Here is a 25,761-nt window from a genome sequence, read left to right on the forward strand (position 1 = left end):
TGAAGACCACCAGAGACCTCTAACATGCCTGTGTAAAGGACATTTGCAAATGCTAGTAGTTTCCTGGAAAACTAATGAACATGCACAAAATTTCTCGGAAATCTGGTGAGTATGTATGTAGAACACGTAGTTAACCTGCACAACGAGGCCCGATGGCGTGCACCATAGGTGGAGCGATCCCCCGCTCACCCAGCGCTGCCAATAAAAAATATCTACTTAATAGTTAATCGAGCTATTTCGATTCTTTGAAACAACACTGTGCAGCAACCAGCAGCTTCGTTGCGTAGCCGTACCAGCCCTGCACCGGCCCGTTAGATGATGACGTTCGTAGTCGTTATTTGACAAGAGTTTTCGCCGGATTTGGGCAGAAATACCACAGAAAGCACCCAAAACAAGGCTCCCTGGCGCTGCGGGCGGGGTGCGCTCCCCGCCGTGTCCCGTTCTCCCCCCGGTTCCCCGTCCCTGCGGATGGGGCCGGGACCGAGGACCGACCCCCCCCCCCCCCCCCGGCCGCCATTTTGTTCCCGCCCCGGAAGGCAGAGGGTGCCGGTCTGCCGTGAAACCGGCGGCGGAGATGGTGGTGCTGAGCGCTTCCCTGTGGCTCCGCAGCCGCCTCACCGACCGCTTCTGGAGGGTGCAGGAGGTGCTGAAGCATGCGAGGGTGAGTGCGAGAAGGGGTGAGGGTGAGAACGGGTCTGTCTCCCCGTTCAGGTTGCTCCCCGCCGTCCCCGGAGCCCCTCGGCCGCCTCACGGGTGTGAGGGGGGAATGCCCCGGCCTCTCCGGGTCTGAGGAGCGGAGCGAGCGGCCTGTCGTCTCGTTGGGGTGTGCGAAACCTCTTTCCCCAGCAAAAGAGGGGGTCAGGCAGCGAGGAAATTTGTATTTGATTAAAGGTGGAGGTCACAAACGCGCCTGGTATCTGCGCCGTAACACGGCACCTGTGTGCATGTGGATGGGAATGAATAAAAGCCAGAAAGAAACCTGTGGCAGAAGGAATACCAGCGCTACAGGAGGGGCAGTCTGTAAATACAGCACGCTGTGGACCGGTGTTGGTTGTGGGGGTTTTGTTGTGGTTTTGTTTTAAACTGGGCACAGGAGCAGGGAAAAAAAAAAAAGATTTTTAACTTTGCTCTTCACGTGCATTTCAAAAGGTGAAAGAGACTGACTGCTTCGCAACATGATTTCCACTGAAGTTCAAGTTATTGTACCTAGGCTCGGGAAGAACCTTTTTCAAGGGCAGACTGTTAGCATCCTGGGAGGTAGTACATCTTGCTGTAGTATTGAGATGGAAAATGTTAAACTAAGTGACAGTGTCTTGGTCTTGTGGTGCCTAAGCTGCCCACAGTACCAGTAGTAGTTATTTATTTCTCTGACTGTGCAGCACTGGCTGCTTCTTCCTACTTCATGATAGATGGATATCAGTGGTAGCTTCAGTAACCTTCTTTCATTATGGCTTCTGTTTGGGCAACTGCAATGTTTTTGACATATCAGAGGCTCCTGTCCCATCCCTGTATTCATACTGACAAAAGTGAGAGGGCAGCTCAGGAATGAGAATAAATGTGTGAGTTTAGGGGTTGGCTGAAAGCACTGAAGATGACTTTGTGATTGCCTTCCCCCTGGAACCACAGCCTGAAATGAGGTCTGGTTTTGGCTCCCTCCTGCTGGACTGAAATTTTTCAGCCTGCTCCAACTTTTCAGCTTCGGGTTTCCCATGCTACAAAACAAAGAAAGAATTATTTTCATTGTATGCCAACTGAAGGCTTAACTGATGTTTGTAAAGTATTTTATGCAGAGTTGTGAAATGCAAATAAGCATATATGAGCATTACTGAAGGGTTTAACAGCCTTAAAGTTAACTGAACAAGAACATCTTGTTTTTGTTTCAGCATTTTCGTGGAAGGAAGAACCGCTGCTATAAGCTGGCTGTAAGAAGTGTTCAGAGAGCTTTCGTGAAGACTACAAAGGCCAGAAGACAGAAGAAGAGATTCCTAAGAGCGGTAAAGAGCAAAATGTTAGATGTAAACATTGAAATAGCCATTTTCCTTACTGGGGGGCTCTTTCAAAATGTTTTATTGGTGGGTGAAAAATACGAGGTTAAAGTAAGTATAGTCCCTATGTGGTCTGAAACATTCTGAAGTTCATACATGTATACGTTGCACTGGGAAGACTGTAGGTCTGAAAGTGTTTTATTTATTAAGTGTGAGCAGATCAGCATGAGAAAAGGTTTAGTCTTAAAGTATCTTATCAATCAACATGTTAATTTTTCACTTTTAGCTCTGGATCACTAGGATTGAAGCAGCTTCTCTTGAACATGGTTTGAAATACCCAGCTTTCATAAGCAATCTGCTTAAGGTAAGGATGGTGCTTGAAGAATAATTGCTTTGAAACAAAAAAAAAATTGGAGAAGTCTCATAGAGGTCTTCTAAAGTGCCAGGCAAATTAATTTCTTAAAATTCTGAAATCTTTCAAGTAGATGTAGTCTGACAAAACATATCAAAGGGTTGCTGGTTACTGTCTAAGAATGCAACTGCAAAGAATTGAAGCTGCAGCCTTCACTTGCCAATCCTTGAAGAATAACGGTGGGGACTTGCAAATTGGAGCCTGGGCAGGCAATAGAGGCATAGGGCATGGTGGTGGGACTGAAAAGCTCCTTCTGTCAGATTGAACTTCTGCCAACGCTGTCCTGCTTCCTAGTTCTAGTTACGAAAGGCCTTCTGCTTATGAAAGGGGTTTCTTTCACTTCGGGAACTAAGTTCTGCCCTAAAGCTGTTTCTCTTCTTTATATGCATAATCCCCTTTTATCTTGGTGAACATTGTTGCTCTACATTTTGTTCTGTCCCCAAAACTTTTACTGCGCATCTTAAGAACGAGACTTGTAAGATGCTTTTGCATTTGTTGCTACTGTGGGCGTTAAGTGACAGCTGCCTTTCCTTTTACTTCAAGAAATTTAAAAATACAAAGCTTGGATTAGCAAAAACAACCCTAAGATATCTCTACTCTTTTCACTAATAGCTTTGTGTTTTGGTGAGCATGGACAATGCAGAGTTCATGCCATTGTCCGTTGTTCTTTAACGTGCTGGGGAATTGGTTTTAATTTGTTGATGCTGGAACTGTAAAATTAAGACTTGTTTCCCTTGGCTGTGATCATAATAAAAAGGTAGTGTTTCTGCTTCTTGAATTGGAATTACATACACATTTATAGCATATTTCAAAACATTTTATCTGTGTTTCAAATAAATAGATAACTTTATAGGTTTTCTGACGTGCTTAGATAACTTTCTAGGTTTTCTGATGTGTTTCCTGTAAAATAATACAGTTTCTGAAATTTGTACACTCGTTCTCCTGGTTACTGTTGTCATACTGTAACCAAAAGAATAAAGCACAGCCTAAAAGCTAACTCATTTTTCTTTTTTCCTTTTTTTTTTTTTTCTCCTCAAGATGCCTGTCCTTTGATTCTTGTCTCAGAGCGGTATATTTTTGTAAGGTTCTCTGTTAGAAGATCCAAAAGAAGCATACTGTTGTATATAATAACTCACTCTTAGAATATGCAGTTAACTGTGCAGTATCTAGCGTCGTTAAGAGTATTTGATCCTGCAGTCTGTCTTTCTCTACTCCAGCACACATTTTAAGATACCAGGCGCTGCCCGAGCTAGCAGCTTTCTAGCACAAAAAGTAAACTTGAATATGTCTCTTTAAGAACTGAAAAAAATGCCGTGGATTAACCTGTAACACACGGCCTTCCATGAAATAAGAGATTCTTCTTCAGTTCTTGGTTTCTGCCAGAAAGACTTTCTCAAAGTCAGTAAACAAATCTTACACAGCAGCTTAATGAGAGATCCATGTCCAAGTAGTCATGTCTGACAGCTCTCTAATAGTTCCAAAATTGTACAGTGTAGAATACAGGTAATTTGCCTTAAGACCTCAGGTAATCGTTAAGCATTGCAGTGTTGTTCCTAAAAATTACAGTACTTAACCCGCAAATTTTCTTGCATTTAGTCCCAGGTGGAGCTGAACAGGAAAATGATTGCCGATTTGGCTATTTATGAGCCAAAGACATTCAAATCCCTAGCTGCCTTAGCCCAGAGGAGGAGACAAGAAGGCTTCCTCGCCGCCCTGGGAGACGGAAAAGAACCAGAGGGGATATTTTCACGTATTGTACACCACTATTGATATTAAACCAGTCTGCAGCTACGTGTTATGAAGAGGAACTTGCGTTGCAAAGTCAACTCGTTCGCTGACTGCTGCTAAGTTTGTAGCCGCGGAACAAAATCCTCTAAGGATGGTTCCAGAAGGACGGGGTGGGTCCGGACGCGAAGCTCGCGCCTCCCTGACATTTTCCCCGGCGTCGCGTTATAAACCGCGGTTTGACGCTGGCAGCGGCAAGTCAGGCCCGTAGAATTTCCAGCGTTAACGACGTACGTAGCGGGTACACGCTTTCTGTTCTAATAAAGATTAATTTTTTTTTTTTTTGTTTTGGTAACTGCTGCTGGGAAAAAAATCCAGTTGTGAGTGGTCGCTTCTGGCGTTGCACGGGTAAAAACAGCCTGCCGTGGCGGGGCGGGGGGGTAATCTCGGCAGGCAGGGCACGGAGCCCAGCAACAGCCGGGCTTCGGGAACGGGGCGGCCCGGGCCGGGCTCGGAGCGGCGGGGAGCCGCGGCCGCCCACCCGCCATGGGCCTTGAGGGCGGTGGCGGGCGGCGGAAGTCCCGCCCCTCCCTCCTCGCCCTTTTCAAATTCCGAAGCGGTGCGTCACGCCGTTCCGTTCAGCCCCGGGGCTAACGTCAGGCGTCGCGACGGTCGGGCCAATCGGCGAGCGCCGCTTCCCCGCGTCCAACCAATAGGTGATGACCGGAGGTGGGCAGAGGCGCCGCCCGGTGGGGAAGGAGAGCTGAGCCAGGCGAGGCGGCGGCGGCGGCGGCACCACCACCACCACCACCACAAAATGGCGGCCGGGTCGGGCAGCGCGGCGGCTGTGGTAGCGGTGGGAGGCAGCGGCCCGGCGGGGCCTCAGGCTGCCGGCGCTACGGCGGCGGGATCCGGCTCGGCGGGGAGCGGTGCGCCGGTGCCGGGTCCTGGGGCTGTGCTGATCGGGGACCGCCTGTACTCGGGGGTACTGATCACGCTGGAGAACTGCCTGCTGCCCGAGCACACGCTGCGCTTCACCCCGTCCATGAGCAGCGGCCTCGACCCCGATACCGAGACCGAGCTGCGCGTCACCGGCTGCGAGCTCATCCAGGCGGCCGGTATCCTGCTTCGTCTCCCGCAGGTGGGGCTGGCTGGGCCGCGGCCTAGCCGGTCAGGCCGGGGCGGGGGGGGAAGGCCTCTCGCCGGCGACCGGGGAGGAAGGCCGCGGCGGGGCGGGGCGGCTGCGGGCTCGGGCCTCGGGTTTTCCCCGGCGGGGGAGAGCTTTGTTCGGGCGGAGCCGACGCTCGATCGCTAGGCCGCCATCCTCGGTCACGGGTGTGGGGAAGGCCGGGGAGGTTGCCCCTTCTGGCCGGGCTTCGGGACGGGAAAGCCGCGGGGCCTGCGGCCTTCCCCGCCCGGCCGGGAGCAGGAAGCGGGTGATGTAACCGCCTTCCGCCCCCGCTGCCTCCCCGGGCCGGGCGGGGGCTCCCGCAGTGCTTTTTCTTTTTCTTTTGCTTTGCTTTTCTTTTTTTTTTTTTAAGATTGGGTTTTGCGGAAAGAAAGACTTCTTGGGACTCCTGCGAATTGCAGCGAGCTCGGGAAGGTTTTTTTTTCTTGGCGAACTCCAATCGCAAACAGCCTCGTTGCTCTCCCGAGTGTAACACTTCCCAGGCACCTTCTAGCTACCGAGGCTCAGCTGCTCAAATTGTGTTATGAGTGTATTCAAATCTTAATACGGTTAGATTCCCCCCCGCCTTCCACGCCGAAAAAGTAGAAGTTTTTCTGGCATACTCTAATAACTTCCAGTTTTATTGGGTTCTAGTGTTTAGGTTGGCTTGTTTTGTATTTTTTTTATTTATTTTGGAGCATGTTTTCATACTTCATAAAAGAATTTTGCAATTTAATGTATGTATTTGACTCGCAGACAATGTGGTGTCAATAACATTTTGGGCAACTTAATTTGTTACTGAGGTCGGGGTGCTGGTTTTCTTCAGCTACCACTGAACTTACTCCCATGCTTCACCATAGCTTGGCTAGTTTTCTGGGTCTTAAATCTGTTGAAATTGTTCTAGGTAATTTCTGTTTGGAACTGGTAGTTGTTTTATTAATACCTGTTGTGGTTACTTCCTTTTTAGGTGGCTATGGCTACAGGACAGGTGCTATTTCAACGTTTTTTTTACACAAAGTCTTTCGTGAAGCATTCCATGGAGGTAAGAAAATATTAAAAGATGTATATGGCTACAAATGTTGTTTAATCTTTGATCTGTTTTGGCAAGTTGTCATCTGAGATGTGATCAGAGTGTTAGTATCTAGCCTGTAGATTTTCCTTACCGCTCAACATGATTTTACAAAGCTACGTAGTACTGATTTTTGTCAAATTTTTAGCACTTCCTTGCTTTACCATCATTTTCTCTTGTTATCCCTCCTTAAGCTGTTGGAGGAGATCAGTTCCTGATTTGAGCAAAACATCAGTATCTTGCAATACTTATATTTCAGCATGTGTCAATGGCCTGTGTTCATCTGGCATCCAAAATTGAAGAAGCACCAAGACGCATAAGGGATGTAATTAATGTATTCCATCGCCTTAGACATCTACGGGAAAAAAAGTAAGCTTAGACTTTGAAGTATTTATGTTGGGTTTTAATTATTAAACTTTGTGGGCCAGTGATAGTGTCATTCCCTGTTTCATAAATCAGGGCACATCTTGAAGAGATCTTATGAAGGGGAGAAGTGAGTTGACCCATTTTACTAAGTAAATATTTTTGGTGGTGTAAATAGTGATGTGTCTCGTTTTTACACGAATACAACTTTACCTGCTTATGAGTACTCTTTGAAGTTGTGATTATCTTCTTCAGAATTTGAAATTGTCTTGCAGAAAACCTGTGCCTCTAATACTGGATCAGGAATATGTGAACTTGAAGAATCAAATTATTAAGGCAGAACGAAGAGTGTTAAAGGAGTTGGGATTTTGTGTTCATGTAAAGCACCCTCATAAGGTTTGTACTGTATAAGTTAACTTTTATAATTGGGTGTTGCACATGCTATAAATGCTTGGAGTAGATTGCCTAACTGCATGGAAGCTGTATGGTTTGTATGTGATAACGCTAGTTAATTTGGTAAAGCTAGCTTCTTATGATCCCAATGTCTTCTTTCTCATTTAAGAGATTCTTACTAGTTGGTCTTGTATCACTGCTGAATGACGACTGGAGGTGGATGCAGATGCTAAGTATTCCTTGAAGTCAATTTATAGAAGTAGGTAGCTTTGGTGTTAGAAAATGTCAACTAAACATAGATTCTTAAGCAGAAAGGAATTTGGAGAACTAGGATTGTGATAGCGTATTATCAGAAACATGGCGTGTCATGATCACTCCTTGTGGAAACATGCTGAGGTTATTAAACCTGTATGAGCTAGTTAGCAGCTTCTTATGTTCTAAAAAGTACACTCAGGTGTGAGGGGCTTCACTAGAAATGAGACAGTTCTCAATATTTAAGTATCACATGTCAAGGCTGGGATGATACTTGAAAGATGCAAATGTTTAAATTGGTGCTCTAGTACCATTAGGATTATGCCTTCAGTAGCTAAGTGTGGTAAAAGAACCTCCTACTTCTGTGCCAGCAGAACTTGGGGTCTTGCTCTTTCTTCCTCTGAAAACTACTGCTGTCTCAAAGTCTTCCTTAGAGAAGCCTGCTTGACTTTCAGAATTCACTCATGTTATCAGTACCCCAGAGGACAATTCTACTTGTCTGTTAATTGGAATGAATTTTGCTATTAGAGTAGCCTTTTTATCTGCGTTCTTGTTTTCCTTTCAAACCTAAGATGACCAGAACTGAATATATTAGCGACACGCAATAAGTTAGATCTGTTCTCAACAAATACTGTTATACTTCTGTTACTGCTTATTGCAGCTAGCAATATTTTCTCCCAAGTTACAGCTAAAAGGAATCATGAGTTATATAGGAGAACATACCTAGCTTGAAAACAGTGGAAGACAAGACATCTAGATGAATGGCATGATGCCTGAGCTCAGAAGACGGAGAGCTAGGAAGGTCAGATCTGGTTGAGTGTCCAACTTTTGCATTGGAGAGCAGAAGCTGTGTGGATAAACACTGAGGATGTTGCAAACACTCTCTCATGTGGAGTGTTTTAGAACTTGAAAGAGAATAACAGATGCCTCATGGATGTCCCTCTGAAATAAATAGGTGGCTCTCAAGATTCTTGTTAATAACTCAATAACCCATATCTTCCAGATAATCGTTATGTACCTTCAGGTATTAGAATGTGAACGTAACCAACACCTGGTCCAGACTTCATGGTAAGTTGATTTTCTTTGTTATAAGAGACCAGCAGGGGCAGTAGCAGAAATATGTCACTTGAGGCACTCTGGGCAACATTGCTCAGAAATTATTGTGGGCCATGCCAGACAGTTCCAGTGTTTCTTGGCGTGCCCCAAACTGCTACCCAAATGTTGATCAGCCTCTTAAGTTAGAGGCACTGTTTTAATGGTAAGGTAGCTTTCCACCCTGACTTCTCGCTTCCCTCCTCTCTGCTTTCACTTTTCAGCTGAAGGGAAAACGTTGAGTGGGTTATAGCGCTTCCTTGGTTTTTTGTTCTTCAGAGAAAACTATGTGTAGTTAAAGTCTGTTACCAGTGCTGGGAAATGGCTTTTCCCAGGGCTTTAGCTTGATTACAGGTGTATCAAAAACTCAGCACAGATAAATTTCTTTTATCTATATGGGTAATGCAAGATGTCAGCTTCTAATACTGGATAAACTCAATGTTTTCATGTTTGCCAAGAAATGTCCTCTCCCTTGTCGCTCTCATTACAGTAAAGATTTGCTTGGGGGTGGGAAGCTTATGTAAAATTCCAGGTCTTAAACTGAACAAATAGATAATGCTTTTAAACAATAATGCTTTTTAACAATATTGTGGTTTAAAAACCTTTAGTGAATCCAAAGCTCATATTTCTGCTGACTGAACTGTCTGGTACTGTGACCTGTGTGTAGAGAACCAGTTTTGACTTTTCTTTTCTGTACTCTTTTAATCAAAGGGTAGCCTCTGAGGGTAAGTGACTAAGACTTCTCCTCTGCTGCCCAAGCGCTATGGTGCAGGGATAGCTGCCGTCTTCAGTCAAACCAAAGCAGGCTCTACAAAGAGAAGGCTGACTCTAGACAGGTGGTATATACATGATAGTATAGTAACTGGCCAACTGCTTCTTGTGCTTATACTTTTTGACTTTTATTTTTATTGTGCATTTTGACTATTGTATATTTTATAACCTGATTGTTGAAGTTTTGAAAGATTTTTAATGTTCTATTTCTATAACTGTTAAAATGATGTATTCTTAAATGATAAAGCAAATAAGGTGGGATCTAAGCCTTAAAGGGATGAATTAACAAAAACTGAAATCTAGTTTCCATTTGTAAACTAGCTAGGAAACATTTGAGTACATGTGTGAAGCTTGGAGTCAAATGTAATACTTAAAGAACCTTCCCACCACCAGATTTCCCAGTACCATTGCATGAAGTACTCAAATGTGAGTTACGGACTGCTCGTTACCGGTTTTCTACTTGTTATGAAAGGAGGGGCAGGTGAGGAGGAGGGAGGAAGTTACCCCAAATGAGAGATGGTTCAGATGTTAAAATAATGTATTTGTGTGCTGATGCTTGTTGCTTCCAGTACCTGAAAACTGGTGGATATCCAGTATAATTGTTTTTTGAAATGTGCGTTTTTACAACATTACCTTTTTCTTAAAATATTGTGACAAGGATTCATTTCCTCGTGTGTCTGATTCTGAGCCCACAGGGAAAATATGCAGAGGCCAAACTTGGAAGCAGACATGTTTTTCAATTTGGCAAATTAGAAAAGGCTGTATGACTTCCAGATGTTTGAAGTACCACTTTTCTTTATCGCTTCTTTTGCCAAAAGGTTTGTGCTCTCTTTGTAGCGGGGCAAGAAAAGTACGTTTTGAAGTTCCTTTCTCCCAGAAAGATGAGCTGATGTCTAGCATTGCTTCTCTGGGGTAGGGGTTGCTCTTTGTATAAACAAGAATGTAAGACAACTGGGGCAGGTGGGAGTTTGATATTCTTGGGATTCAAGTTCCTTTTGTCTGTCCTATGTAAACTGGTTACAAGTGTCTGGACTGTGGTCTCTGGTTTGGATGGCTTGGGGGTTAGTGAATCCTTGTATACTGGGTACCCACATGGTTAATTACTACTTTCGGAAAGCATATTACTTGGAGGAATTTCTGTTGTGTCTGGTTTTAGCTTTTCCCCATCTGATACTTTGCTTGACATATGTGCTCAAAAATCTAGATCTTTTTAAGCACATCAGCTGACAGAGTCAGAGGAAGTTACTTTGCGTATTTAAGATTTAGAAGAATAATGCTTAATTGTACTGACTGGAATATATGCAATATTTTACAGTTTTCTCATTCTGTGAATATTCATTTTAAGCAACCTTACTGAAATGGGACAATTTGGAAACCGTATTTCATGTGCCAAAGAGGAGATCTGCCTGAATACTGAGTATTCTCCTGAACTGATGTTCCCAAACACCCTGGTTTCTTCTGTGGCTGCTTTTTGCGTCAAAAAGAATTCTGTTCTGGATGGAAAATAATGCTTCTGAAGGAAAAAGGGACCCCTTAAGTCTTCAGTGGAAGCTGACGTGTGCTGAAGTGGACTGCATTTTCATGGGAGAACTACAGGAGCTGCAGCTTTCAGCAAACCATCTCGGTTCAGCCCTATTGCAGAGAAACATGTGAACCTAAAAGTCTATAACTGAGTACTTCAGATCATATTGTATGTTGTCTTGATGAAAATAACTTGTCTATTGCATGAGAGCAGGCCAGTAGAGATCCAGAAGGAAAAGTGAAGTTAAAATTGGTTCTCTTTTCACAACTGAATTTTCAGCAGCCAGCCAGTCAGTCAATCAAACTTAATTTCTGACACACATCCCTCCCCTTGAGGGATTTTTTTCTTTTTTTTTTAAATTTTATTTTAACTTTTTATAGTAAAATCATTCAACTTTTCTTTAGATTTACAGGGGCATAATGTTGAAGTCTAGTAACTGAATGCAGAAAGAAATAGTCCTTGTAGAAGTAAAAACAAAACAAAAACCCCAAAACTGCCCAACAGCTTTGTAGTGCCATGCAACTTTGCTGATATCCTGTCTTTCAGGAATTACATGAATGATAGCCTGAGAACAGATGTCTTTGTAAGATTCCAGCCAGAAAGCATTGCCTGTGCCTGTATTTACCTTGCAGCTAGGACGCTGGAGGTGAGCATACAGTTCCATTAATTTCAAGCTCCTTAGGCCTTTTAATAGGAGCAGAAAACTGAGCATGTCGTCCCCTCCCTTTCAGATTCCACTTCCTAATCGTCCACACTGGTTTTTACTCTTTGGAGCAACGGAGGAAGAGATTCAAGAAATCTGCTTAAAAATTTTGCAACTCTATACTCGGAAAAAGGTTTGCTGCTTTTTCGTATTGTGAGCCATCATTATTGTGAGCTGCAGCTTAGAACATGAGTTGGAAAACCTTATCCCACTTGAAACTAGCTGCAAGCTAGTGGTACATTAAGTGGAACAGGATAGTTGTTACAGTGTCTGGGTCTCTTTAGATCCTGCACCACCACCACCACCACCCCCCCCCCATAAGTGAGTAAGCAGAAAGTCTAGTTTATTAAGTTTTGTCATAAGCGGTGCTCCTGTGTTCACAGGTTGATTTATCTGATCTGGAAAGTAAAGTAGAAAAGAAGAAATTAGCTATCGAAGAGGCAAAAGCACAAGCTAAAGGTCTAGTACCTGAGGGAGCCCCAAGTTTGGATAACACATCAGGATTTTCCCCTATCCCAAAAAATGGCAAGTAGTAGATAACTTGTTTTCAGTAACTCTTTCTCATCTTAAATGTATATTTACCCTTTTGGGATGCATACACAGTGTGGTTGGGGGTGGGGGGGATTGTTGTTTTTTTGTTTTTTTTTTTAAACTGGCTTCTAACAACTGTGTATGTGGCAGTTGGAATAGCATTGTAACTTTGTAATTTCTTGAAACAGATAAAGGCTGAAATCAAATTAGTCTAAAATGAAAGCTACTTTAAACTTGTATAGTACAGGGGCTTGCTTTTACGTGGTTTTGGCAATAAACTCAAACAAATACGTGCAATTGGCATGTTATGCTAAAGCAACATTAAAGCATAGGTATGATTAGGAGCTCTGGCAGGAGTAGTATTTTTGGGTGATGGGTGGGGAATATTTTCCCGCTTACTTGGCTGAAAGTTTTCAGTCTGCTGCATGTATTGCCTAGAAGATAACATTTACCATCTTCCTCCTCAGTTTACCCTTAAAAAGATACGGAATAATTGGCAAGAAAAGGAAGTTACTGTTTTGCCGCCTTGAAGTGGCTTTGAAACTGCAGTAGTAACGTTGCTTAACGCCCTGTTGTTACTTCAGTATTTTGGCAGAAGTGTTTCAGATTAACTTCTGCCTTCTGTGAAATTCAGATCTACTTCTTGTGGGTAGTTGTGCGTGCACGTGTGCACATATATGCAAGCTACGTGTATACAGTACTGGTTATTACAAAGATGTTGAAATGGGGTGAGGGGAGGCTCTGGCCCTTCTTTCAGTCACTACACAGACTTTGAAAATGAGGTAACAAAGGCTTGTTTTTCTAGAGTCTCCAAAAGAGGTTAAAGGAAATAAGCCTTCACCACTACCTGTTCAGGCAATGAAGAATGCTAAAAGGAAAACAGAGGGAGCAAAAAGAATGAGTTCAAATAGCCCGGTAAACGGGTAAGGCTTTCATAATGAAGAAGCTTATTTTTTCCCATGACTACTTCAAGCAAAGTAACTTACTGTTTATTGTCCCTCACAGCATTCAGAAAGGAAGAGAAAGCAGGAGTCGAAGTGGAAGTCGAGATCAAAGTTATTCAAGATCACCATCCAGATCTGCATCCCCAAAGCACAGGTACATATTATTGTAAAAGAAGGGTTTGCTGTGAGAAGCTCCCAGACCAAAATCTCACAGAGTGAGCTTTGGTAGTTTCTCAGCAAGAGAGGCTGTGAAATAACATAGCATATGTGCTACTAGTTAAAACTCCAGAAATGTTATGGCTAAGAGTTGTACTCTCTTGGCTCACAGGTCAAGGGAGTTGTGGTGTCTGACCTTGTCATATCTGTGCCAAATAAACTGAAAGGAGAGTGTGAGCATATTGGGACATTTCTGAATGTCGGCCTGTTCATTGGTGACATATAGCCCACCAAGCAGCAGTGTTGGTTTGGGCTTTTTATGTTTAGAGTTGGGTGTCTGTGGCTACAACCTTTAATGAATTACACTTTTACTGAACTGTACTGGAGTAGTTAAACCGTTTTCTGCAGTAGATGAACTCTTAACTCCAGCCATAGTCTCATTTGCAGTTGCTCCTGCAAAACCCTTATTTATGAAATATAAAATGATCCTGTTTTCTATCTAGTTGAGAGTAGCAGAGGTTCATGCCCCTCAGTCAGTGTGAGTTTGATTTCTTATTCAACAGTCTGCATCCCATTGGGTTTGGGTGCGTGCTGATAAGAGTATGGCCTTCTATTGATGTGTATGTGGAAAAGACCAGAGCTAAGGTCTGCTAATTAAAATTCTTCAGTGTTGAATTCAAAATTGCATTTTCGTAATTATCTGAATTTCATGAAACATCTTTAAAATCTGCTTTCTGTACTGCCTTTGACTTCGAAGTTCAGCATATAACCATGATAGCCATAGAGGGGAAATTGGAGACAGAAAGGAACATTAACTGCAAACTTGGGTGTTTTGGTGATAGTATTACTATAACTGAAACAGGAGAAGAAGTTGTACCGTTTGTCTTATTTTTGGCAGCACTTTGAATCTGGCAGTTACTCTGAGCTATTCATGCATGTTTTCTAAGTAGCGAAGGAAAAAAATCTAAAACTGAGACATGACTACTATGTTCCAAACAGATATGAGTTTCTAAAAATCAGTATCTCTACAATAACCAGATGTGATCAAGTCTAGGACATAAGATTAGTTTTCATGGGGTACTGAACAACAGAATACAGAGTCGGGTGCCTGGTCTCAAACTATGCTTGCACACCTTGGCTCTGTAAGTGAGAAGCATTTGTCTATACAGTACTTAGTGTGTATGTGTGTATTGTGACTACATTTAGGTGCTAATAGTAACGTGGAGTAACTGTTTAATATTAAGAAAATAATGTGTTTTCTCTGTTCTTTTTCTCTTTCCATAGGAAAAGTGAAAGTTACTCCACATCAAGCGGTTCCAAGTCTCACAGCCGTTCTAGGAGCCGCAGTGACTCTCCTCCAAGACAGTTCAACCACAGTTCTAGCTACAAAGGTTCCAAGGTGAGAAGTTACAAGAAATCAAAAGACTACAAATACTCAACACACAAACCACGGAAGTCACGCAGCAGGAGTTCGTCGCGTTCCAGGAGCCGATCCCGGGAGCGCTCTGACCATTCGGGGAAGTACAAGAAGAAGAGTCACTACTACAGAAATCACAGGCATGAGCGTTCGCGCTCCTACGAGCGAGCAAGTCATCGCTATGACCGAGACCATCCTGGCCACAGTAGGCATAGGCGATGAATAAAGCGAAAAGTTCTTTCCTTTGGAATTTAAGCAGTGGAGCTCTTCCCCATTTGGTCTTTGCAGTATAGGGTTAACTTGGCTTGTAAACCACCTAGCTTGAGTAATGTCCATTCTGCTGGCAATTCTGTACTTACTATCATGAATCCAAAGGAAAGATACTAACATGACAGGATGATGTGAAAAACTTAATCTGATAAATGTCTTGGTGACTGTTCTGCTGGTGTGTCACCTAATAACACTGCAGAACTTGTCTCTGGATGCTCCTATGCCTGCTCTTTAGTAATTTGCATACCGTAGTGCAGTGGAGTGGTATTTGGGACTTCCAGTTCTTCAAGCAGGACCTCCGTTGCTCAGTAATTGGAATACTGTGCTGAACAGTCCTTCCCTGTGGAACTAGAAGGCTCAAGACAGTTCATAAAAACCATTGGAGTGGCTTGGTGCTAACAAAGCTGTCTTTTCATACTGACTCAATTATGTTGTACAAATGTAAGGTGACTTTTTTAGAACTGTTGCCTATATTAGGTTATATATGTGTATATATATTTTGCAGTGTTACAGTACAGTATGGGAATATGGCCTTACTAGCCTTTACACTTTATCCACAATGTAAATAAGCATTTGTTTAATACAGGTGGAAGATACATACAGAAAATTCAAAACTTGAATTCTATCAAAAGACTTGTGTAGAAAATTCTGATAAATGTGAAAGTATTTAGCTCTGTGTATTGAGAGTAGTATATTTTTATCTGTGCAATGCTGTGTGCAGGCCACCAGCTCATAAGACATTTCCTATATATACATTTTAAGTGGTTTGAAATTCTTTACTCAGGATCTTTGACACTCTGAAGAATTAGTAGTTTGTCAATCTGCATGCTTGTTGAAGAACAGAGCATTTAAAAAAAAAAAAAAAAAAAGCAAAATCCCCACAGCCCAGTAGTATCAGTTCTAGTGGTATATCTGAGCTGTTACTCTCATGCTCCCTAATTTCATTAAAGTATTTGATTTTCTATTAAATTTACTTGATAGTAGTTTCTTATGAGCTATACCACTGTGCCTACTCATAAGGAAAGAAATTTGGTGCTGAATGAAGAGATTATCAAATTGCAGTAGGTTTAAGACTAGCCTAAGTTGTTACACCCTGAATATACGTATAGCAGACGTCATGCTGGGCCCATCCTGGTAGAGTAGACAAGTGTAGTCTGTGAAATCAGGTGCTATTATTTGAGCCTTTCAAGCTCTGTGAGTAGGTCTTACTAGAACCACTGCCTGCTGGTTAAACTTCCGCTGTCCGTTCTGGGGAAAACGAGATGCGTGAGGTTTTTTTGCACTCAGTCTTGCAGGTGCCTCAGTGTGACAGTGACTCTCCTACGACTTCTTCTAAATCCAAACCAATCTCGTGGCAATTTTCTTCATTTTTAATATGGAGGCAGGCCAGCTGAAAGGATTTGCAGTCAGCCTTCCTTTAGCCAACCTCTAGTCTACCAATTTCCTGAGCTGGAGGTTGCGTAGGATTATTCCCTGTAATTACCAGTGGATGTATTTGTGAACTTGGTTAATCTTTCTTTGAACTAAGTGATGCATTTGACCTCTGCAGCTCCCTTTGACGTTCTGTTCCATAACAGGAATTAACTACTTTACACAACACAGTTGCCTGTTCTAAATGCATCATTACTGGATGGTTTCAGTGTGTGCCCTCATTTCCTGTGCAGGGGGAAGACTGGTTATTTCCTGGTCGCCTTGCAGTAGCAGTAGTTGGTTTATAGTTCTTTACATCTCAGCTGAGAAATGACAACTAATTGAGATGGGCAGCAAATAGAAGGAAAGCACCTTGGAGCTTCAGCAGAGCACTGCTATGGAATGCAAGTTAATCTGTTCCTGAATCGGTAAACTATCTGCCTTAACTTGACCTTTGCACACAGATGGAAACTAATTACTTGGTATTTGATAGGCAAAATAATTGAGTAGAAGCCACAGTATTAAAGTAGCTCAGACATGGCATGATACAAGAAGTGACTTGGATCTATTCAAATATGAACAACTTGAAGTAACAATATTGTCTAGAGAGTTCCCATTTTAAGTCTTTTGAATTCTTACTACCTGGATATTACTTGGAACAGGTCAACCTCAAATGTCCATTTACTAATTCCAGTTCTAAAAGGTAGTCAGTGTTTCCCCTGTTTAATTACTTCATTCTGCTGTGGATGCTTCCGGAATTGCGCCTTGTCCAGTTCCTGAGGTAAGCAATGTGCGGGGAGGCAGGTTTCACAGCTGCAGCCTCCTCCAGAAAGACATGAAGAGGAATTGCCTTAGTTAAGTCTCAATTCTGCTAGCTACACGTGACCTTTCTGCAGTGCAAGTAGCGTGGACAAGGATAAAGGTAAGACCCAGGCAACGTACACTTTTCTACGTGAATGTAATGTCACTTGGCATAAAAATCAGTATCTGTGTTCTGTAAACTACTGTGCTTATGTACAGTGCTGAATAAATAGTAATCTACTTCCTAGTACATCTGTTAAAATCTGGAGAGGAAGAAACAAGGGAGAATGTATATTTTTACATTAAAATGGTTTGGTTCCAAAACAAAAGAGATTATATCACAGGATTAAAAGACATCCTGTTCTAGAAGAGAACAATCTGTCTTTACCAGCAAAAAACCGAATACAGACAGCTACACAGAATATCTTGGCAGTGAGGTGGGTTTTGAAGAAGATGCTTAGAGTAGCTAGAGGAAGTGTAGGATAGAACTGTTGAAATATGGGGGCTGATTCATTGGATGGGAGTAGGTGCACCTCTCTTCCATAGAGGTGTGCCTGTTCTCACTATCTGGTGGTGTGGCGCACAGCCGGAAGGGCAGGCGAATGTTGTATCGTTTTACTTTCCTCAGGAAGTCCAAGATTAAAGAGTTATCAGGTGTATTTGGTAACTCTAGGGGAATTTACAAGCAAGTAGTTTTTCAGCATTTACTGTGCTGGGTGCAAAGAAATGTATTATCTGTCATAGTTCAGTTTTTGTGTGTACACCCAGCAGTTACCATGTGCTCCAGATACCAGAAATTCATGGTGAGCAGTAATGGCTCTGGTCCTCCTCAGGTGTATTAACGAAAAAGCTGTGCCGGTAAGGACCGTAGCTGTTCTCTGGGAGATTGCAGAACTGTTGCAGAACACACTTTGATGCATGGAAGAGAGAAACGGGCTACATGTCAGTTTGCAGGGTGCGAAAATGTTTCGGAGTGGATGAACGTCCGTGATGGTTTTGGTGTGAGACAGCTACAGGGAACTGTTGAGACAACCCGGGGAAGTAAGTGCTGCTGACAACAAGCAAGCCAGAAGTCCCATTAATGGAGCTGACAGATTATTTTCTTCTCTTTTCTTGGCACCAGTTTGCATTGTTCACTTAATCTTTTGTAAGCACAGTTCCTGTGGTAGGTGTCAAGTGGATGTGGTTGGGCACAATGCTGTAAAAGAGCCTGGGAAAAAAAATCAGCCTAGTCTTTGTAGAAAATGTTAAAAAATACTGTGTGAAGTAATTTCCTTGTTCCTCAGGTATGCCTAGCACCCTCTTGCAACCCTACTTTTTGTCTCTTTATATCTGATTAAGTGGCAGTTGCTTTTCCCAATGTTTCCTACAGAGCTGAGAGGAACAGGGCTGGGTTTTTTTGTCTGATTAGAAAAACATCCTTCACCTTGGGGTCACCTGATGGGGTAGCAATCAGAAACCACTGATACTTGGCAGAACTGTGGTGGTTCATGTGAATTGATGCGATGAGACAGTCTGCAACCTAATTGTGACTTTGGAAATCACCTTTCTGTGAGCCAGGCAGTCAGTCCTGCACGTGAGCTCTTGGGGAACTTGTCAGTTCTTCGGTGAAGAACTTGCTTTCTGAACCTTTTAGTTCTTTAACTTATACTTTTTTTCCTAGGAAGCGGAGCTGTATGTAGAGTAAATGATGTATAATTCTGCTCAGGTATTATTTCAGTACTTGCTGAAGGATCAACTGCTGTTTTCTAGATACCATTGGCGTTTTATCTAGTGCATATTTCAGGAGGCTAGAGAAGTGGTGCAGGCCTGCATTATGACTATGTCTAAGTCCTTGTAGCCAGAAAATACAACCTCTGACCCGACCAATTCCTCCAGCTGAAACCTGTGCGTAGTGGTGTTACTGTATTTGTAGTACTGAGACTAATCTTTTTACTTTAGCTCCCACCAGCTACCAGTGCTTGTGACTGTATCACGCATCATACAATGAACTTGTTTCCAACCTGTAGCCCTACTGGGTAAGAAATTGTGAGAGAATTTAAGTTTTAATTTTAAGAAGGCAGAAAAAAAATAATCTAGTTCTCATGGTTACAAAGATTACAAAACACAGAAATCGGTATTGGGCTGAGCAAACAGACAAGGAGCTTAGGTTTACCTAAACCAAAAAAAGGCACATTTTTATGTATGTGCATGCATATACAAGTCTTGGCTCTTAAGGTGAGTTACGACTTCTCTTTTCTGAACATCTAAAGACTGCACTATGGCTCTTGTTGATCAGAACATCTCTCAGGTTACTCCTCTGTGATCTCTCTGTATCTGGTGTTCGTTCACATGTAATTCCTTCTGCTTAGAGAGGGGTTATCTCGCTGGCTAGAAGCTTTGAAGGGACAGTGCTTGCTGAAACTGCTGACTTGCAAAACACTACAGTCTTGGTGAGGCTATGGTTCTCTTTCCTCCGATAAAGCGTACCTGCTCACCAACACAGCCTAGTCCTCCTTTCTTCATGGGCAATAATCTTCCAGGCTTCCTGGCTAATGTTTCCTTAACAATGAACTCCACAGCTATAAATCCAATGTGCAGGTGGACGGTCACACCTTCAGATCTGTATTTGCTCTGTATCAGCAGAGGGTCAGCCAACAAAGCTTTCCTTTTTCAGGTGAGAGCCTAAAGAATTATTTCCTCAATTACGGGACTTCTAGCCCAGTGTATGCCAGGCAGGTGGTGACCAAGAGAGAAAGATCCCCCCCCACCCCGCCTGAGCCAAAGATAGGAAGCCAGTGGTTGACACGATCAAAGAAGAATTGAATGAACAACGAAGCTTGGAAATTTTGAGATCAGATGAGAAAAGCAAGTTTCATTTCCCTGTTAGACATTTGGAAGAGAGGCTTTAATTGGGATTTACCATAAGTTTCAGTGCAGACATTGCCTCTGTGCAGAGCTGGGTGCTGGGCCCTTTGCACCTCTGGAAAATCAGCGTGGTGGGAAATGGGAGAGAGGTTCAACCTCTGTCAAACTGTCCACCTTTGTTGCTGAGCTCATTGCTTGTGCCTCGAGTCTGGCCAGAAGTTTTGCAGTCCATTGCTACCTCTGAAGCCCACTTAAGATCTGATACGGCCACATCTGAAGTACCAAAACTGATCATGGCTTTGGCTTATGGCGGAGTATTTTGTGCACCTCTGTTTGTGAAGGGTGGCTACTCCTTTCGTGTTTGACTTCCTAGAGTCTGCTGAAACTGAATTCTGCTGACCTGAAAGCTGTGGGATTGGTGATTCGAAACCATTTAGTTAGAGGGAGTGTCTGTTTTAAACCTTATTTTGCTTGTTTTGCCAACAGACTATCACTCTAATAATGATTTATAGTTCCACAAACACTATAAATATTCTGATATTCTGATATGTTCTTGGGTGGAAAAAAAGTGCCAGAGACCTGCAAAGAAAAAAATAATCTTGCAGCATGTCCTGCACAAAGACAGACCTAAACCAAAGAGGAGCTGAATGAATGGAGCTCACTCAAATACAGAAACTGCAAGTAGCAATTATTTAAGAGTATTGCTTCACACAAAATAAATGTATTTTCTCCATTGTCCTGCCAGGTAACTCCTCTCCAAGAGTTGCCAGGCAACTCTTGGTTTTATTGTCTTTAAATGTGGGTGAGAAATTACTAAGCAAATTATTTCTGCCTCTGGTGTATCCAACTCAACTTGGGTTGAGCTAAACAGCGTAAAAAATTGCCTTATTAGACTGTGGTTAACAGTGTGCTGAAATCTTGACTTTACTTCAAGAGTTAGACAAAAGCAGGCCTGGAGGAACTAGCTTCTAGCACACAGAACTTGGTTAAAAGCCGTGGCAAACAGAGCAGTAAGAACTGGAAAGGAGAAGAGCTGAGGCCAGAAGACAGGACGGGCTGCCCGGATTCACTTCGGCTGCAATTCAACTCCAGCTGGTGGAAGAGAATTCTCAAACGCTGGACCTGGTTGCTGTTTGCCATCTTCAGCACAGCAAGGAGCTCCGGGCAGTGTTTCTCTCATATGTGCCTTGCTATGTCTTGTAACTTGGGTGTTTACCTGCTATTACTCAGAAAAAAAATGTCTTCCGAATGGTATGGGACCTTGCTCACCCAAGAGAATCTGTCACCAACTCTGTGTGACCTCAGCCTATATGACTGGATTGTGTCAGAGTCTCCCCATCTGTAAAAGCAGAATAGGAGCTGCTGCTTTTTTTTTTTTTTTTTTTTTTTTTTTTTTTTAGGAAAACCCTGGAGCTCTGAAAAGCGTTACGTAGAATTCTGTACAGGTCAATTTTGTGTCTTGTGTATCTAGACAATAGCAGGGATTTTCAGTATGTGTTTTATTTACTGAGAAAAACATCTTTCTCTAGTTAGACAGTTTCTACCCCTTCGAGAACTGCTCTGAATTCCAGACAAGAGCCAAGCACCCTGCGCCTGAAGTCCTATAGCTGCACTCCGGCAGTGACAAGAGTGCCCTCGACTTCAGTGGGATTTGATCCTTTTTGTTCTACTGGTGGGAGAATACTCCTAACGGCTCGATAAAGAGGGGCTTCCACTGACAGGACCCGGACTAGAGGAGGAACACAGTAAGGAAAACCTGAGAAATTGAAGGCAAATACCAGTGAAATAGAGTTAAAAAGCAACATTTAGGGATTTAATCTGCAGTCAGCAACAATCCCAAGCGCAGCGCCAAGCACGGCGTAAGGTGCCTGACGGATGTCTCGGGTCAGCAAAGTTGCGCTGTGATTACGTCAATCCTGACTGTATCCCTCCTGTGCCGTGGCAGGAGTATCGCACACCCACTAGTGCTCGTGTACCAAACGGAGCGTACGCACCAACACGAGCCCAGAAACTGGTAATCCGAGCGCTGCCACCGTGGGCTTAACTCACATGCGCAAAATTCCAGCTATGCCTGGCAGCGCTAGCACTCATACGTGCTGACAGCAAGGACTGAATAAATTACGAGCACAAAGAGGTCGACTAAGCAGTCCTCTGCCTGGCAGGGATTTTTTAAAAAATTCTCCCAAACCAACAAAATCCTGTTGGTAATGCACGAAGAGAATTGTTCTGAAATTAAGGCAGTACGCATGGGAAGGAAGGTAATTAATTAAACCACTTGGAAAAGAAGAGAGTGTTTGTGAGACAGAGAGAGATTTCTGGAACGGAGCTTTATTGGGAAGAATGGAGAAAAAGACAAGTATGGGTATACAGGCAAACTTACTGCTGGCTTGTTGCCACATCCGATCTTTGCACAAAGATAAGCTTTTCCCACTAGCTTTAGAGAACAGTGGAATCTAATTCTGTGGATCCACTTTAAATAAAGGGTGATGGAGCCACACGTGGGTTTTTGCGTATGGCAGAGCAATAATCTGATATTTCTTTGATTGTTTTGGTGCTCTGGAGCCCCTTGATATTAGCCGCCGATTTCTGGGTGGGGGTGTGTGAGCACTAGCAGCTTATGCATGGCTGAATATGCATTCATTCCAAACGTCCCTGGGTGAAACTGGCCTCTTATCTGCAGGGCTGAGCAAACTTTAGTGAGTGACTACCACCCATCACTGTCAGGGTAATCAGCCCCCCAGGCAATGCGATTTCCAAAGCTGCTGAACCTTGAGAGGGTGGAGGGCTTGGAGGCCCTTCCCAAGGGTCCTATTGTGGTTGATCCCTTCGTGGCACGTGAGTTCCTTTCAGTCTTCAGAGCACTTTTCCTTAGGCAAACAACACCGTGGAGCCAGTAGAGGACAAGATATGGAACTAGTAAGAGGGATATTCATACTGCCTGAGAACTTAGACACTAAAGCTGGGGAGTTCTCTCTTTTTCCTGTACAGCTGATGGGTAAAGATAGGTATTCGAATTGCAATTAGACTTCTCCACACCCTGCCACGGACGTGTCTGTCTCGGAGCTACACAGGAATAGCAGCTGCCTAAACAATGTGCCAAAGCTTAGGCAGCGTGAACATGCTCTTACTCACTGTCAGCTTGGGCAAAAGGAAGTCGTTGTACAGCCAGGAGCTGAGGTATGACTCCCTAAATCCCAGCTGAGCATCTGAACCTTGCTCGGGCCCAGGGAGAAACGACTGGCCTGACTATACTTCACGAGTAACAGATGGCACTTGCATCCAGTGCTACTACCGGCTTGTAAGAAGCCGATGTGACTTCAAAATGAATGCAGCCAACCCAACCTCAAAGGACAGAGAGAATAGTATTTCTATGGGAGTAAGTCAGGGAGAGCATAGTGAGGCATTTTCAACAGCTCTTTGGCAGTCCCCAGAGACTTGATACAAAGCCCGTTCAAAGCAGAAGAAATCTTTCCGTCATTTGCCTTACCTATCGCCGTAACGGCGCTCCTGGGCATTGCAAGACTGGCAACAGATTGTCGGGTTCCCTTTGTGAGCCTGAAGTGTGGTATCCCCAAGTCCACGCTCTGCCCTTCAATGTCCATTTCTTTCAGGTGCCCTGAGAAAGGTGTTTCACGATGTAGCTTTTCGCATTCACGGCAGGGAAAGGGATAACACGTACGCAGCGTGAGTCGTTCCACGGGGAGTACGTTAAACCAACCAGTTCACGCTCATTAGCTGAGCGGTGGTATTTGGTGCTCTCCGCTCGTTATAGATGTGACGTGAAACACGGAGGCTTAAACAAGAGTGGGTCCGTACTGACCCATTCTATCTCCTGTTTGTCACAAGGAAAGAATGTATTTATGGGCCCTCACCGCAGCCCCAGTAACACACAGCAAACCTGAAAAGCTGATTTAAGCCCAGTACAGAAATAATAGTCCTGGTTCCCAGCTGATGTCTACGGATACCCCCGCCTGGGAGTGAAGGAGGCTGGGATGCTTTCCAGAAACTACCTGAAAACCAACGTGGCCGTTTCCCTTTTGGTGCGAGTCATCCATCAGGTAGAGCGCAACAACTGGGTGTTGTCCCCTGACCTATGGCTCAGTGGCCTCAAGACAAATCATTTCACCTCTGTTATGATGGATATTGCCCTTATGGTTTGTTTGCAAAGTGCTGCGTATGTTTACGATGCCATAAAAAGGCAATGTAACACACAATTAAACACAACATACTTTGTATTTAGAATTTTTGCAATGGGCAAGCACTTTGTATCCGCTAAACCTTGGACTCGGTTTCCTGCTTAATGTTAAGAACCTGAAGCGTTTGGCTCCGCAAGAGCCCGGGATTCTGTACTTGCTGAAGGAAGAGAGCAGGCTGGGGACTCTTCTGCGTGCAGAGACTTGGTAGACCTGAAATAAGCATCGTAGTCATGACTTTGAACACAAAGATAACAACAAAAACACTGAGCAAGAAGCCACGTCGCTGGGCAGCTTTGCTTGCAGTCCGCGCTTTTTGTGTCTAAGGGCCTGAGCTGCGAGAACTGACTGCGAGTATCTTGTCATCTTCATCTCACGCTGGGAGTGTGATGTGAATATCAAACCTTCTTGTGAGCATATTCTGAGTAATAGACATTTTCAGATATGCAGATCCCGTGTGTTATTTGGAGCTACTGCAGTTGTTCAGAAATAATGAAACCAACAAAAGGGAAATGGGGAAGACTTATCAGAAATTTTGGGCTTTTCCATAGAATGTGTACAAATGACAAAATGTCTTTGTGCTTTAGTTTTCCAAGTAAAAGGGAGAGGCTACTCGTGACCTACATCAGGATGAATTTAATGTTGCAAAAGCTTACTGATCTTTTACTAAAGAAAAGAAAGAGCGATATATTACTAACAGATGTAATTAATGCCTTTATACCTGCATATACCAATTTATACGCATGAATATGTGCAGTCAATAATAGATCATTTATCTGGGAAAGCATGCACAAGCACTGTGGGTAATAGGTGTGAGGACTAGCTAAAGCAAGGAAGCCTGTAGCGATTTCCAGGAACGGGTCACCCACAATGTGGGATGAATAGGAAAGAAATGCTCATAACAGGCAAAAAAAAGCAGCTTGCTCTGCGCCTCTGGCAGTAACTTGGGGAGAACAGAAACGTGGGTTCCGTGCCTGCCTCTGCTTCATCACCCTGTTAGAGAACTTCTATCTTTTCTTCTACCCACTCCAAGATCCTGGGGGTAGCAATTTCACTATTGTCCATTTATGTCAGTCTTATGAATAAGGATTATTTCTTACGGAGCGATCACGCCGTGCCCTGCAGAACTGCGGCCACGCTCAGGGCAGCCAGTCACCGCCGTGACAGAGTTCTGGGTGGGTTTTTTTTTTTTCCCTCCCAGAAATTTGTGAAACGGGGCGTTTAGGTGATTGTAAGGGGAGCGAGTTAAGTTGTGACCTGGGCGAGAGAGGGAAGAACAAATTTACCTTTCCCTCTTGGAAGGCTAATAATTTTCTGAGCGCGCTCTTTTCTTCCACGGTTGGGGGGGGGGGGAACGACGCTACAGACAAAAACCCAGGCCACCATCCCACGCTGTTGAGGGCTGGCTGCGTGGCCCCGGTCTCTCGGGATTCTCCCGGGACCCCAAAAATCCCAAACCACCCGCCTGTGTGTGTGTGTGTGTGTGTGTCCCCCATCTCCTCCGCCGCACCGGGAGGACGGGAGCCGAGCCCCGGGGCTTGCGGCAGCGATCCGGGGAAACCGAAGGACCGTGGGCGGTCCGGGGAAGGGCTTTGGCTGAGACCAGAGGCTAGAGGGGGAGGTACGGGGCCGAGCCGAGCCGAGCCGGGCCGGGCCGGGCGGGCGGAGCGACGGGGGCGGGATCGGGGCGGCGGTGCCGGCTCCGTTCCTCGCAGGTTAAGAGCTGCGTGGGGGCTG

General features: G+C 44.0%; 2 protein-coding genes across 10 annotated transcripts; both read left to right on the forward strand.

Moving 5' to 3' along the window:
* The first annotated feature begins 209 nt into the window (after window positions 1-209).
* MRPL20 (mitochondrial ribosomal protein L20) lies at window positions 210-4,477 on the forward strand. Its single transcript, XM_049810464.1, has 4 exons — window positions 210-661; window positions 1,884-1,994; window positions 2,272-2,349; window positions 3,994-4,477. Exons 1-4 carry the CDS (start codon window positions 575-577, stop codon window positions 4,165-4,167), a joined length of 450 nt encoding a protein of 149 aa, XP_049666421.1. The 5' UTR covers window positions 210-574; the 3' UTR covers window positions 4,168-4,477.
* A 235-nt stretch (window positions 4,478-4,712) lies between these two features.
* On the forward strand, window positions 4,713-24,425 carry CCNL2 (cyclin L2). 9 transcript variants are annotated; one of them, XR_007505620.1, is made up of 13 exons: window positions 4,887-5,263; window positions 6,258-6,332; window positions 6,619-6,728; window positions 6,998-7,118; window positions 8,371-8,435; window positions 11,299-11,398; window positions 11,484-11,588; window positions 11,839-11,980; window positions 12,792-12,909; window positions 12,992-13,084; window positions 14,371-15,214; window positions 16,438-17,105; window positions 17,818-24,422. XR_007505620.1 is itself a non-coding variant. In XM_049797669.1 (11 exons), exons 1-11 carry the CDS (start codon window positions 4,940-4,942, stop codon window positions 14,723-14,725), a joined length of 1,608 nt encoding a protein of 535 aa, XP_049653626.1. In that variant the 5' UTR covers window positions 4,713-4,939; the 3' UTR covers window positions 14,726-15,648. The 9 variants fall into 9 exon arrangements, 7 of the variants coding, with proteins under 7 accessions (XP_049653626.1, XP_049653667.1, XP_049653735.1 ...); XR_007505593.1 differs by having other exon boundaries at window positions 16,438-24,425; XM_049797669.1 differs by lacking the exons at window positions 16,438-17,105; window positions 17,818-24,422 and having other exon boundaries at window positions 4,713-5,263; window positions 14,371-15,648.
* Window positions 24,426-25,761: the final 1,336 nt, after the last annotated feature.

This window comes from Accipiter gentilis, chromosome 1, assembly GCF_929443795.1.
Source record: "Accipiter gentilis chromosome 1, bAccGen1.1, whole genome shotgun sequence".
Classification (NCBI taxonomy): Eukaryota; Metazoa; Chordata; class Aves; order Accipitriformes; family Accipitridae; genus Astur; species Astur gentilis.

Coding starts and splice junctions, on each gene's coding strand:
- MRPL20 (XM_049810464.1), top strand. CDS start 575: ATGGTGGTGCTGAGCGCTTCCCTGTGGCTCCGCAGCCGCCTCACCGAC. Junction 662..1,883: donor AGGTGCTGAAGCATGCGAGG/GTGAGTGCGAGA, acceptor TTTTTGTTTCAG/CATTTTCGTGGAAGGAAGAA. Junction 1,995..2,271: donor AGAAGAGATTCCTAAGAGCG/GTAAAGAGCAAA, acceptor TTTCACTTTTAG/CTCTGGATCACTAGGATTGA.
- CCNL2 (XM_049797669.1), top strand. CDS start 4,940: ATGGCGGCCGGGTCGGGCAGCGCGGCGGCTGTGGTAGCGGTGGGAGGC. Junction 11,399..11,483: donor TTGCAGCTAGGACGCTGGAG/GTGAGCATACAG, acceptor CCTCCCTTTCAG/ATTCCACTTCCTAATCGTCC. Junction 13,085..14,370: donor TCTGCATCCCCAAAGCACAG/GTACATATTATT, acceptor CTCTTTCCATAG/GAAAAGTGAAAGTTACTCCA.